This window comes from Salvia miltiorrhiza, chromosome 5, assembly GCF_028751815.1.
Source record: "Salvia miltiorrhiza cultivar Shanhuang (shh) chromosome 5, IMPLAD_Smil_shh, whole genome shotgun sequence".
In the NCBI taxonomy this organism is placed as follows: Eukaryota; Viridiplantae; Streptophyta; class Magnoliopsida; order Lamiales; family Lamiaceae; genus Salvia; species Salvia miltiorrhiza.
The window spans coordinates 3,249,403-3,263,715 of record NC_080391.1 but is presented as its reverse complement, the minus strand read 5'-3'; the positions used below and the strand labels follow the sequence as shown (position 1 = coordinate 3,263,715).

At 38.8% G+C, this 14,313-nt stretch overlaps 1 protein-coding gene and 1 long non-coding RNA gene across 2 annotated transcripts; both read left to right on the top strand.

The window, feature by feature from the left end:
* The first annotated feature begins 857 nt into the window (after positions 1 to 857).
* On the top strand, positions 858 to 2,806 carry LOC130985153 (tyrosine decarboxylase-like). Its single transcript, XM_057907958.1, has one exon. The coding sequence runs from the start codon at positions 932 to 934 to the stop codon at positions 2,453 to 2,455; it is 1,524 nt and encodes a 507-aa protein (XP_057763941.1). The 5' UTR covers positions 858 to 931; the 3' UTR covers positions 2,456 to 2,806.
* A 7,196-nt stretch (positions 2,807 to 10,002) lies between these two features.
* LOC130985152 (uncharacterized) lies at positions 10,003 to 11,424 on the top strand. Its single transcript, XR_009088904.1, has 2 exons — positions 10,003 to 10,234; positions 10,350 to 11,424. It is a non-coding gene; the product is annotated as an uncharacterized LOC130985152 (long non-coding RNA).
* Positions 11,425 to 14,313: the final 2,889 nt, after the last annotated feature.

The window sequence follows — 14,313 nt, the reverse complement described above, 5'->3', positions numbered from 1 at the left end:
AATTTTAGCTAGTTATCATATACTGACCAAATTTGACGTTTGGACAAAAAAGGGATAGATCCAATAGCAACGATACAGAGCCGAAAGCGATCTATCAAAACAAATTATTTCAAATATTTCTCAAAAAAAAAAAACAAATTATTTCAAATAGTTATAAAGAATAACAGACGATATTCATTTTCAAATTATTTCAAATAGTCAGATGTGAATATTCACATCTCTTTTAAAAGAAAGAAAAAGTTATTCCTCCCTCCTTCCACAAAACAACTTCTAATTTTTTTTTGGGAGGGATATTTATAAATTAATTTTCTATCTATTTTGTACTACTACATCTCACCACTTATAAATATCTCATTTACCTTTAATTTTTATCTTTTCATAGCTCTCAATTAATGAAAATATCTTTTTCATTACAACATGTGTCGTCCCATTCTATAACTATTTTTTGTGGACGGAAAGAGTAAAATTTATTAATATATACTACTATATCACTTCATAATATACATTTTTAAGAATCTGTTAAATTTTATATTTTATAATTATACCCGTCGAATTTGGTTAGTTACATATTAATTTAATTAAGACTAGGTTGTAAAATAGGAAATTCGGACCGAGTGCCAAGAACGACGAGTTCAATTCAAATTTACATGACATGTCAATTTATTAAAGAAATTAGCAAGACAAATCGAAAGGAAGAAGTGAAAGAAGAAAATATACAAATATAATTAAATTATATATTACCGTCCAACAACCTAAATTTATTATAAAAATATTGCAAATTAAAAATTAAATCCCTCTACTACGTGTATATATACATGCATTCACCACAATGTTTTCTTCATCAACAAACAATTGTTATTCATCTCTCATCAATTTCAAAACATTTTCTCCCGATTTCTAAATCGAAGATTCGAATCCAAACTCATATCCGATGAATATTCCGAACAACGATAAGCCAGAAAACGGCAACGCCGGAACAATCAAGCCACTCGACCCGGAAGAATTCCGGAGACAAGGCCATCTAGTCATCGACTTTCTCGCAGATTACTACGAGAACGTCGAGAAATACCCGGTTCGCAATCAGGTCGAACCGGGCTACCTCAAGGACCGGCTACCCAGCTCGGCTCCAAACAAACCGGAGCCGATCGAAGAAATCCTCCGCGACGTTCAGAGAGATATCGTCCCCGGCTTAACACACTGGCAGAGCCCTAATTACTACGCCTACTTCCCGTCGAGCGGAAGCATCGCCGGATTCCTCGGAGAAATGCTCAGCACCGGATTCAACGTCGTCGGATTCAACTGGATGTCGTCCCCGGCCGCCACCGAGCTCGAGAGCATCGTCATGGACTGGCTCGGCAAGATGCTCAAGCTCCCCTCGGAGTTCCTCTTCTCCGGCGGCGGCGGCGGCGTGTTGCAGGGCACCACCTGCGAGGCCATACTCTGCACCATGGTCGCCGCCAGGGATCGGGTTTTGAAGAGGATCGGGAGAGATAACATCAACAAGCTCGTCGTCTACGGCTCGGATCAGACGCACTCCGCGATCCAGAAAGCAGCTCAGATCGCGGGGATAAACCCTAGCAATTTTCGCGCCATCGCGACATCGAAAGCGACCGCATTCGGGCTCACGGGGGAGGCATTCCGAGCGCAGGTCCAATCCGAGGTGGAATCAGGTCTGGTGCCTCTGTTCCTATGCGCGACGATCGGAACGACGTCGTCCACGGCGGTAGATCCGCTCCGCCCGCTCTGCGCGGTGGCGAAGGAGTTCGATATTTGGGTGCATGTCGACGCCGCCTACGCCGGAAGCGCATGCATCTGCCCGGAATACCGCCATTTCCTCGACGGCGTCGAGGGCGCCGATTCCTTCAGCTTCAACGCGCACAAATGGTTCCTAACCACGCTGGATTGCTGCTGTCTGTGGGTGAAGGATCCGAGCGCGCTGGTGAAGGCGCTCTCGACGTATCCCGAATATCTGCGAAACAAAGCTTCCGATGCGAAATCGGTGATCGATTACAAGGACTGGCAGATCACTCTCAGCCGGCGGTTCCGATCGCTGAAGCTGTGGCTCGTCATCCGCAGCTACGGCGTCGCGAATCTGAGGAAATTTCTGCGGAGCCACATCAAGATGGCGAAGAATTTCGAAGGATTGATCGGGATGGACAAGCGGTTCGAGGTGGTGGTGCCGCGGAACTTCGCCACCGTGTGCTTCCGCATATCGCCGATCGAGATCGCCGGAAACCACCAGATCGTGTCCAAGGAGGAGGCGACGAACAACATAAATTCGAAATTGCTGGAGACGATAAACGAATCGGGGAAGATTTACATGACGCATGCAGTGATCGGAGGGGTTTACGTGATGCGGTTCGCCGTCGGCGCGAGCTTGACGGAAAATCGTCACGTGATTTTGGCTTGGAAAGTTGTTCAGGAACATGCAAACGCGCTCTTGAACAGTTCGTAAATCACCGACTTTACGACCTATATATATATATATATATATATATATATATATATATATATATTTCTTTTATAATTATTTTTGAGGAGGTCTCGTGTACACCGGTTGCATGGTTCGACCGGATGGTGCAAGAAAGCGCATATATGATAATGGCCGGAGGTAATCACCAGCTCAGTATCTAGGTCAGCTGGTATAACCGCGCCTTGTATCAATAAGGTGGCTTGTTCAAAACTCACAAGCACCATATTTTCTCATGCTTGTAGTCCAGTCCAGTTCGGTTCGATTCGGTTCGCCTAGTTCGGTCGAAACGGATTCAATAAAAGTGTGGTTTGTAATGTAATTTATTTTCGGGATGAGATTTAGGTATGCGTTCCATAATTTTATGTGTGCCAATATATATGTCCCACGCTTACAATTATTATTTTAATAATTAATACTATATTTTATAAAAATAAAATTTGTTGTAATACTATGAATTATTCTTAACTTTTATTTAAAAAAAATCATATATTGTAAACTTTAATTTATCAACCTATTATTAGCTAATAAAAGTGAAATCAAATGATAAAAAAATATTATATACCCTAATTAGATGGAATAAACCCTAGTTAATAATCATAAAATTGAACTAAAGCATATAAAGTTGAGATTGGAGGTAAAAATTATAAGAAAATAAACAAAATTAATAAAAAAAATTAGGATATTAAATGTGGTACACGAAATACTTTTTCACCAACATAAGTGAATACTTTAGACCAACGAAAATGTTACATTTACTAACAACAAATGACAATTTTATTTAATACAAATGATACACATCAATGATATTTTTTTATAAAAATAAATGATAGTACATTACAAATAATACTTTTAATAACATAAAATTATATTTTTAATGTATGCAAATAATAGTACTTTGTAAATGATATTTTTTATAAAATCAAATCATATTTATACAAATACGTATACTCCCTCCGTCCCACGAATCTTGACACGTTTTCCTTTTTGGGCCGTCCCACGAGTCTTGACACGTTTCCTTTTTTGGTAATAATTATTACATTCTCTCTCCTACTTTATCACCTTTATTATATTGTCTCTCCTACTTTATCACTTTTATTACCTTCTCTCTCCTACTTTATCAATTTTATATTTTATTAATTACACACTTAAAACACTAATCTACATCTCCTTAATTCCCGTGCCGAACTCAAACGTGTCAAGACTCGCGGGACGAAGGGAGTACGAATTACCAACACGAAACACAATATTACAACCTAATGTACAATAGCTACAAAGTAACTACAATACACAACAGGAATTTACAACGTGAATGGCATTAAAAAAAATCTAAAACGACTCGAAACAATACCTTTACCGTTTGAACGCGTGTACTTTTTGGGCTCGCAGTGATTGTGATTATTGTTCAATGACTACATCGACTGTTGATATGATTCTTCGCAACAACAAATACAAGCGTTTACAATCGGAATTTCTAACGAGACAAATACAACGAAAAACGTTGTAATAATTTTAACACCTGCACATAGCCGCTTGAACAACTGCACATTCTGCACGAACAATAATAGAAAGAAAGTTTCCTAACAAATTCAGCAGATTATAAAAGCAAAACTCACTAGTTAAAAATTAATTATTTTGTAACATGTGTGCGTGTGTTGACCTAACGATAATAAAATATTAATGTTTAAGACCTAAGGTCCTGGATTCAAGTTCTTCCTAGCGCGTTCTTTAAAAATTTCTTTATTTACTAATTTATCAAAAAAAAATTATTCTGTAACATGTCGGCTCGATATATGTTCTTCAAAGATATAACAGCCTTAATGGCTACTACCTATTCTTGCAATTCATGACATCAGCAATTTAACTAAACCTCAGCATACACTAACCATGGTAAACATGCTTAAACCGGTCTGATTTGACATAGCCGGTTGGTTTAATCGATATCAAAATTGGGCGGAGACGCAGCGGCTCGACCTAGCATAAAGTGCCCCTCATTGCCATTGGTGTTATTTTACACACGTTTATCCATTGATTGAAAACGTACAAATTTGGCAAATCTTAGAAGCTCATCATTACTAATTTATTAAATGAGCTAGATACTTGAATATCATTAAAGAGGGTGATATATATTGATTCGCCAAAACCCAGCTACTTCCCTCACAAGCCATAAATGGACAAAAAAATCACAACACCCAAGTTCAAACAAAAAAGATGTCGGCTGGGGAGGGGAGGGGGGTTGGGCGTGTATTGGACTAACGGTAGAAGATTAATGTCCAAAAAATCACATGTGTGATGTCTCACTCACTCCTTGATTATTCCAACTAACTTGTTGTCTTTGAATTGAGCAGAATCGTTCTCGTTCACCTACTTGCTCATCAGTCATGTGGCAATGCCACGTAAGAAAGAGAGTTAATATATTTAACTCCTACTTGGCATTGTCACATCGGTGGTGGACACGTTTATGCTTGCCCACCGTAAATAAGTAAACGGCTATGCTAAATTATAGGTTCCATAATAAGCACCGTGTAATGTATGTCTAATCTACTTTAAATAAATTGTATAACTATAAGAGTTAATTATATAGCATGAACTTTCAACAAATTTCAATGTATAGCCTTAACTTTATTTATTTTTTGTATAACTTAAACTTTGAGAAATTATTTAATTATAGCCATAATTGCACCAAAATTTGTTTGCCTATTCTTTATAGCAATTACAATTAAAATGATGATCAATTGCCACCAAACTAGAGCCTAATGTATTCTACATGAAAAGAGGTTTCCAACAGTAGGTAGCACATCGTCATCGGATCATTGCTGTAGTCGGAATCACGCCTGAAAGTTAGTGCAACGATGCCGACTTTCAGACGTGATTCCGACTTCACAGGTGGTTCGATGACAAAAATCTCTGATAGAGTACAATATATTAGTATCTGATTTCGTGACAATCAATCACCGTTTCATGTGTAATACTATTATCATAATTTTGATGTGATTGTGACTATAATTAAACAATTTCTCAAAATTCAGGTTATATAAAAAATAAATCAAAATTGAGACTATAAATTAAAATTTGCTAAAAATTAAAGCTATAAACAATAATTAACCCTAACTATAATTAGCTTAAACTCTTAAGTAATGGAACACTAGGTTGCACTATGTGGCTATAAATATTCACTGGACTTTACTTTCTTTATCATTGCAATACTTTTAGTTATCATATGGTTACCAAATTTGATGTTAGGACAGTAAAGGGATAGGTCCAATAGAAACGATACAGAGTCGAAAGCAATCTATCAAAATACACCAGATGATATTCATTTTCGAATTTCACACTACCATTCACATCTCGTTTAAAATAAGAAAAAAAAAATGTTAAATATATTCCATCAACTCAAACTCACTTTATACATTAATTACATTTTTTTCTTAATCTCAATGTCCAAAATTAATGAGACATTGCTAATAAAACGGAGAAAGTATTATGTAAATCTATTTTGAAAATGTCACTTATATATGTTGTAAACACAAATTTTTGTATTTCAATTTGATAAAATACAAAACGCGTTACAAAGATAATTTGATAGATTTGAAGATAGATTTATGCGGGTTGTAATCTCTAGTTAATCCTCTGATTCTTCTCTTCCATTTGATTCTTGAACAAACTCGAAGGTTATTGAAATACTTGATTTGATAACGCCAATCCAAGGGACTTAAGTCATGATTTTGGATTGAACGTTGAACTTGATTTGATTTGATTTGAAGAACGTCCTTAGAATTTGTAAGAACGCCTTGAAGCTTTGGGACTTGGTTGATTTGATTTGAGGAAGATCGTTCTTGGAATTTGTAAGAACGCCTTGAAGCTTTCGAACTTGATTTCTTTGGATACTTGAAGATCACTTCAAAGATTTGCAGGAATACTTGAAGAGTTTGAAGGATACTTGAAGATTTGAACGCTCAAATACTTGAAGATTCGAATGATACTTGAAGATTTGAATTCTCAAATAATTGAAGATTCGAAGGATACTTGAATGTTGGATAGAATTCTTCAAGATACTTGAATATTTGAAGGATACTTGATGAATACTCGAAGACTTGATAGAATTCTTTGAACTCCTCAATCTTCCACTTCAACTTGTGATACTAGAGAGAATTCTTTATGCTCTTCGATCTTCCGCTCCTTCACGTTGTCATTTATGAGCTCTCAACACCTCTATTTATAGATTTTAGAGATGGGCTTCGTGGGCTTTATGGGCTTTGGGCCTTCATGCATGGGCCTTAGGGCCTTAAGTGGCCAATAAGCCCATTAATTCATTTTATTAAATATTAATTATATATCTATTTTAATTTAGGAATAAAATCCCATTTAATAAAATAGAAAATATAATTGAATATTTAATTCATGAATTTACACGTGGCGCGATTTAATTCGACGACAATTTAATTGTCTACAAATTGCCCCATCGAGACTTGTTTATGGACGAAATGTCTTTGGTAATAGACGAGTCTCGAAATATATCTTGATAGTTTAAACTCTTATCGCGGAGTTCTTGATTTTGAATTTTGTAAATAGTTTATACTCGTATTTAGGAGTTCTTCATTTTCTTTGAATTTATAAATAGTTTATACTCGTATTTAGGAGTTTTTGAATCTGGCTTTAACTTTGTAAATAGTTTATACTCGTATTTAGGAGTTCTTCATTTTGAATTTGAATTTGTAAATAGTTTATACTCGTATTTAGGAGTTCTTCATTTTCTTTGAATTTATAAATAGTTTATACTCGTATTTAGGAGTTCTTCATTTTCTTTGAATTTATAAATAGTTTATACTCGTATTTAGGAGTTTTTGAATCTGGCTTTAACTTTGTAAATAGTTTATACTCGTATTTAGGAGTTCTTCATTTTGAATTTGAATTTGTAAATAGTTTATACTCGTATTTAGGAGTTCTTCATTTTCTTTGAATTTATAAATAGTTTATACTCGTATTTAGGAGTTCTTCAATTTCTTTGAATTTATAAATAGTTTATACTCGTATTTAGGAGTTTTTCATTTGATTTTGAAATTTTAAATAGTTTATACTCGTATTTAGGAGTTCTTTGAATTTCTTTGGATTTATAAATAGTTTATACTCGTATTTAGGAGTTTTTGAATTTCTTTGGATTTATAAATAGTTTATACTCGTATTTAGGAGTTCTTCATTTGATTTTGAAATTTTAAATAGTTTATACTCGTATTTAGGAGTTCTTTGAATTTCTTTGGATTTATAAATAGTTTATACTCGTATTTAGGAGTTCTTCATTTGATTTTGAAATTTTAAATAGTTTATACTCGTATTTAGGAGTTCTTTGAATTTCTTTGGATTTATAAATAGTTTATACTCGTATTTAGGAGTTCTTCATTTGATTTTGAAATTTTAAATAGTTTATACTCGTATTTAGGAGTTCTTGAATTTCTTTGGATTTATAAATAGTTTATACTCGTATTTAGGAGTTCTTCTCTCTTTTCTTTTTTTTTTTTTTTTTTTTTTAAAAAAAAAGCAATTAAAGATTAATTGCTTAATTACATTTTGAGGTGTGCAACTACCACCCCTAGTTAATATTTGGGACCATTTTCGGTCCAAAACAAATATATGTGGGCTAATAAAATTATCAGCCCAAACCACATTTTCCTTAAGCCCATTTTCGAAAACTTCACATGGCACTTCTCATTTCAAGTTTGCCTTTTTCTGCATGTACTGTAGAATATTAACTGAAGTCAGAATAGCTCTTCAGCCATTTGCCTATTCAACACATTTCATTTAATGCTTTGCTATTTCACGCCATTTCTTATACCACTATTTTTTTTTTTTTTTTTTTTGCAACAACTTTGCCTTTTTAGGCATATCAAAGTCTGCGAAAATGGAGCCTCTGCAGAAAACTATAGAAACAGCTGGGGTGCTTTACTCTTTGATACAGCTGGAGTTTTGTTTTTTTTTTTTTTTTTTTTTCGTGTACAGCTAGAACTCCACCATTTTTTGTACCACCATTTTTCTTTGCAACAACTTTTAATTCATGCGCACAAATGTACCATGCTCAGCTATTGCCAGCTATCATTTGCACCACTGCTAGCTATGTGAGAACTTTCCCTTGCCTATAAATAAAGGAGCCACTCTTCCTTTCTTTCATTCACAAGCCCAATAGCCTCCTTTTCGCAACCTTAGCATTCTTTAGCAGCCATCTCCCTTCAGCTACCCTCCTCTCCTTCTGCAGTAGTTTTATCCTAGAAAGCTATAGCATCCTTTGAATACAATAGCAGTAGAAGCAATCTCCTTCAAAGAAATCCTTCTCTCTTTCTTTCATCTTTCTTGTCGCCATCTTTGATAGAGTTAGCTGTAGCTTGTCTTCCACTAACAGCCCTTCTATTTCAGTCGGCGTCGCTACCTTTTCCGGCTCGGGCTCGGGCTGTGGGGGCACGTCCTTCTCCGGGGCAGTAGGCTTCTCCGCCAGCTTGGCCTGCCTCCTCAACAGGTGCTTCTGTATCTTCCCAGTGGCCGTCTTCGGCAACGGCCCGAAGACGACGGACTTCGGGACCCAGTACGCCGGCATCTTTGCCCGACTGAACTTCATTATGTCGTCCGCCAGGCCGGATACGTCAACGCCCGGCTTGGGCGTCACGAATGCGCAGGGCGACTCGCCCCACCTCTCGTCCGGTCGGGCCACAACCGAGACCTCGAATATCGCAGGGTGCTGGTAGAGAATATTCTCCACTTCGACGCTGCTGATGTTTTCGCCTCCAGATATGATGATGTCCTTCGATCGATCCTTGATCTCGATGTAGCCGTCGGGGTGCTTCACGGCTAGGTCGTTGAGAGAAGCAGCGGCGGCTTGCGGCAATCGCCTGCTTCCTCGTAGTGGGCTGCAGCAACCAGAACCGGCTTGGAGCGCGGAAGGGATGGAGCTTATCGGCACGTGACGGTGGTGATACGAAACGACGGCGGCGGATCCCACCACTACCATCATGCAGAGAAGAAGGACAGGCGATGGCGGAGGCTGTTGCTGCTCATGCCGGGAGATAGCGGTGACCGCGGCCGGAGGGAGAAGGGCCGTTGCTGAAGCTCTTGCTGTCGACAAAGGCGGTCAACCGCGGCGGTGCTCTTTCAGCGGGTGGGCTGTTGTCGGAGCTATGCGGCGGCGCGACGCCGGATTCAAGAAAAGGAACGGATCAGCGTCGTGCATGTATGTACGATGATGGCGGTGAGAGTCTGTTCGTAGACTTTGCTTATCCAGACGCGAGCGGAGGGTCCTCATGTTGCTCTCAAAAAAATTGACGAGGCCATTGAACACACTCCGACTGTCATTGATTTATACTCGGTGAAGAGCCGGATACTAAAGCATGCTGGTGATCCAGTAGCAGCTGCTGCATTGGCTGATGAAGCTAGATGCATGGATCTTGCTGACCGCTACGTGAACAGTGAATGTGTCAAACGTATGTTGCAAGCTGATCAGGTTGCATTGGCTGAAAAGACAGCTGTATTATTCACTAAAGATGGAGAGCAGCAACGTCGGCGGAAGGAGAGTAACGGCGCCAACAGACGCGCCTCGCCGGATTCAGAGGCGGCGCAGAAAGAAGGAACTTGAGGTCTGTGTACGCATCCTTCTGTTTCAGCGTGGATAAAATTAAGAGAAGAGAGGCCCACTAAATCATGTCTATTTGGAGAAAGCCCGTCTCAATTATACCAAGCCCATTTCTATAAATCAAATAAATCGGGCCCAATTTTGGAAACAAAGTATGGCCCAAGTTTTGAATTGATTTTTTTTTTTTAATCGAACCACTTATTGTTATTCAATAATTTGTATTCACTTTTTTTTTTTTTTTTTTTTTTTTTTTTTTTTTTTTTGCAGCTGGTAGCAGCGAAAGCTTGGTGATGGCGATTTTGGAGGGTTATGTTCAAGATTGGCGCAGTCTTATCAACCAACTTCATGACGGATTTTGTCCCAAACGAGATGCTTTGAGTATTTGCAAAGTTTGGAATCTATTGTTATTTTTCTTCCAGCCTTGACATCTCCATTAGCCCGACTAAAGACCATCCTCAGAGAGTTTATCCAAAATCTGGCGGCCACTCATCTAAGACCTTATTTGAGTGATGTTTACTTTGCACTTCAGGTGGTTCAATTGGCTTTTAATCAGATTTCGGGTGCGCTCGGATCTGGGCCATTGTGAGACCAACCTTTGAAGATTGCTGGTTACATCTTCTCTTTGCGCGCATTCGAGCAGGCTAGATGACTCAATGGTGTTCTATTATGTTTGGCGAACATGTGTTTCAACTCCACGAGCGCATTCAACTTTAGCTTGGAGAGAAATGAATTTGTCGATGCATAGCCGACCTCAATGCCAGATGACTCAATTCTTTGACAGGTCTTGGGTGCGCTCAGGCCTGGGATTGTTTGAATCTGGTTTGAGTGAGGTTGTTGTTATGTTTGGCATCTCACGAAGTTGGGAGAATTCTGCACAACGGCTCGAGAAGATTGAGTATTTTCTTCTTGATGCTTAAGCCAAGGAGAATGAAGCCATCGTCCGAATTGCTTTGATCAAGGAAGTGCTTTGCTATGATAGAGAGGTGGAAGACAGAGATGACGTTGTCCTTCAAGCAAGATAGTGCCTCCTTTCATATTGTCCGAGGTGCAATCCCAGAATTCAAAAGAGATTTTGACAAACATAAAGTTGCACATGTTGATGAGGAAATGCTGCGGAATTTTGAAGACTTCAGAGTCACTTTTGATCTCTGCTCAGAGAACTCTGGAGGATCAAGACCCATTTGCTTAGTATTGGTGTAAACCGCAGTTTCTATCATTTCTCTCTTGATGATTCTTATTTGGTTTGTGATGGATATTTTGACATCTTCTCCAAATGCTTGTGCTTCTTTTGATGGCTTGATTTTCTTCCCAATTTGAGACATATTCGGCTTCACATAATCAACTTAAATCATAACTTTGATGATATAAATTGAAAAGAGTCAAACACAGCTTATGACTGAACTTAGAAATTATCTAAGCTGCCTACGTACCCTTTTGAAAGGGATCAAGTCAAAACGTAGTTCATAGGATCAACAAGTGTTTGAGATTGGGTGCCGTGCACAGTTTATACTCATGCGGGCCAGGAGTAACATGCAGTTTAGGCTCGTGCGTCAAGGAGCTGTCTTCATACACTCCATTTTGTTGCTTTTCTTCATTTCTGGTTTTTCATCTGACTATCTTTTTGGCTTTTCTGCTTTTCATTTTTTTTTTTTTTTTGGCTTTTCTGCTTTTCTATTTTTTTGGCTTTTTTTTTTTTTTTTTTAAATAACTATACACATATATACATGCTTCAACTTCTACCACCCTTCAAGGATAGTAGTACTTCAAGAACTTTCCGTTGAGAGTGATAACAATTGGCCTCCTTGCAGCGAGGGCCATGTCTCCAATTTGAAAAGAGGGCGCTCGCACTGCTTTGTTGAAGGATCTTGAAGGAAGAGCTTGATAGTATTCCAGTTTTTGTTGGACTTCTAATCTCTCTTCATCCGGAGTTTTCAGTTCATTGGGGCTCAAGTGTGAATTCCCTTCTCCAACGACCATTTTCTCGCAGGAGGTGATATGGTTTGCTGTGACAACGTCTTCATCTTTTCGGCGAGGATCTTTGCAATCAAAACACGTCTTTATGCTTTCATTTCTCTGGCGTATGAAGGCTATATTCTCTGCAACGCTTGTTGTGATAACGCCACTTCTAACGAGACTTGCAATTTCACGGGGCTCTTGACTTTGAGTAGTATGAGGAACTGGATTACTAGCACTATTAGTAGTGTAGTAAGAGGAAGCCATACTCTCTCTATCTTCTTCATCTATGGCATCTCGTGTGAAGATGGTGGTCTTTATTTGAGCTTTCATTTCTTTCCCACATGGCATAAGCAAAGTGGTGTATCTTTTCATTCGAGGAGGGATCAAACTTCTCCATTTCTCTGTTATGTGTAGTTCATCACTCCATTTTGTCTTGCTTCGTTTCCATGATTTGCCTTTGCCAAGTCTTTTAAAGACAGATACTTGTTGAGCTTCTCTTCTACCCATCCTATTGAAAATAGAAACCCTTTGGGTTCTCCGATTGCTTGAAGATTCCAGGATTTGCTTGGTGCTAGCATAGTTAGCAGTGGCTCTCTTGATGGCAATTCGAATGGGGCTTTGCACTGTATATCCCAAACTTGCTTTGGAGTTTTGGCTTGCGTTATCAGTCTTTTCCAAATGAGACCTTGACATAGAGCTTTCTTGAGGATTGTATCCAGCATTCACGAGGAGTTTATATGCCTTCGGACCAAAGTGCTTTGAGAGTTCTTTGTCTGAGAGATCTTCATGCTCTGTGATGCTACTTTGCTTTGGTCGGACAAACCCTTCAAATGGTTGGTGAATTGGCTTCTTGGCATCAATCTTCGTTAAAGGCATGGTGAATCCTTCCATCTTCAGAAAAGATTCTTCTTTCTTTTTCTCCTGGCAAGATCTCAACTCGTCATGTGATGTATCATCTTTCACCATTGAGACTTTGGTTCTTTCCAAATAGAACTTAGCATCAGCAAAATGTGATTCTGCTTCCGTAAACGGCTTTTGATCACCAACCACTTTTCTTATGGCACCATTTTGATAGTACTTGAAGCATTGGTGCAATGTAGAAGGAACAACACCATTTTCATGAAGCCATGGTCGACCCAGAAGCATATTATAGGACGTCTTGGCATCGATAACATGAAGCAACGCTGTCGAATCCATGTCCTGCATCAGCAATCGCAACCTTATAGTTCCAAGAGCTCTTTGCCCTTCATGATTGAAACCTTGGATCATCAATCGACTGTTTGACAGCTCATCTACTTGGATTCCCAATTGCTTCAAAGTCCTTAGTGGCAAAATATTGACCGCCGAGCCTCCATCGATGAGAATTTGATTGACCTTTTGCTCCTGTGTATAACAACTCACGAACAATGGCCTGTTATGAGGTTCAGATCCAAGCTGCAAGTCTTCATTGGAGAATGTGATTGCCAATGCATCATCGTCTTCATCCATATTTAGCTCAGGTTCTTCATCTACTTGATTGGATGTATCATACAGAGCTCCAATACCTTCTATTATGTCATTCAAGTCGGTGGAGACCATATTTACAGCAGTAGCGTCTTCTTCAAGAGATATTTTCCCTTCTCGAGCTAACCGCATGACCCTGTCTTTGAAGATGAAGCAATCATGTATGGGGTGCCCAACCAGACGATGGTATTTGCAGTAACTTGGATCATTTGTCCTCCCTGCTTCATTTGGTCGCTTCATTTCTGGCAACTCGATAAGCTTTTCTTTGAGCAGGTCATCAAAAATTCCTGAAACATCAGAGTCTAAGAAAGGGTATTGCTTTTGTTGCATTTCTTTCAAGGTAGATCTTCTTTGCCCCATGTCTCGGGAAGAGTTCTGATTGTCTCGTGGAGTGTTCTGGTTGTCTTCTTGTCTAGCTTCCTTTTTTAGAAATTTCACGGAAGTTGCTTTCACTGCCATGGATTCCTTCTTTGGTGCTTTGTCATATGGTTTTCCTTCTTTCTTGAATTCTGGCTTGAATTTGCTAGACTCCTGGATTGGTGGTCCTTCGATCCCGCTTGCCATCATGCTCAACTCCATATCATGAGCTCTAGTGGCTAGTTCCTCGAATGTTCTTGGCTGGATTCCTCGCAAGATGTATTGCAAGCCCCAATGCATCCCTTGAATACACATTTCGATGGCAGATGATTCAGACAATCGGTCCTTGCAGTTGAGACAAAGGTTTCTCCATCGGTTGATGTAATCAATGACTGGCTCTTCTTTGAATTGACGC

What these genes read in the sequence shown, in the direction of transcription:
- LOC130985153 (XM_057907958.1), top strand. Translation starts at nt 932, where the DNA reads ATGAATATTCCGAACAACGATAAGCCAGAAAACGGCAACGCCGGAACA.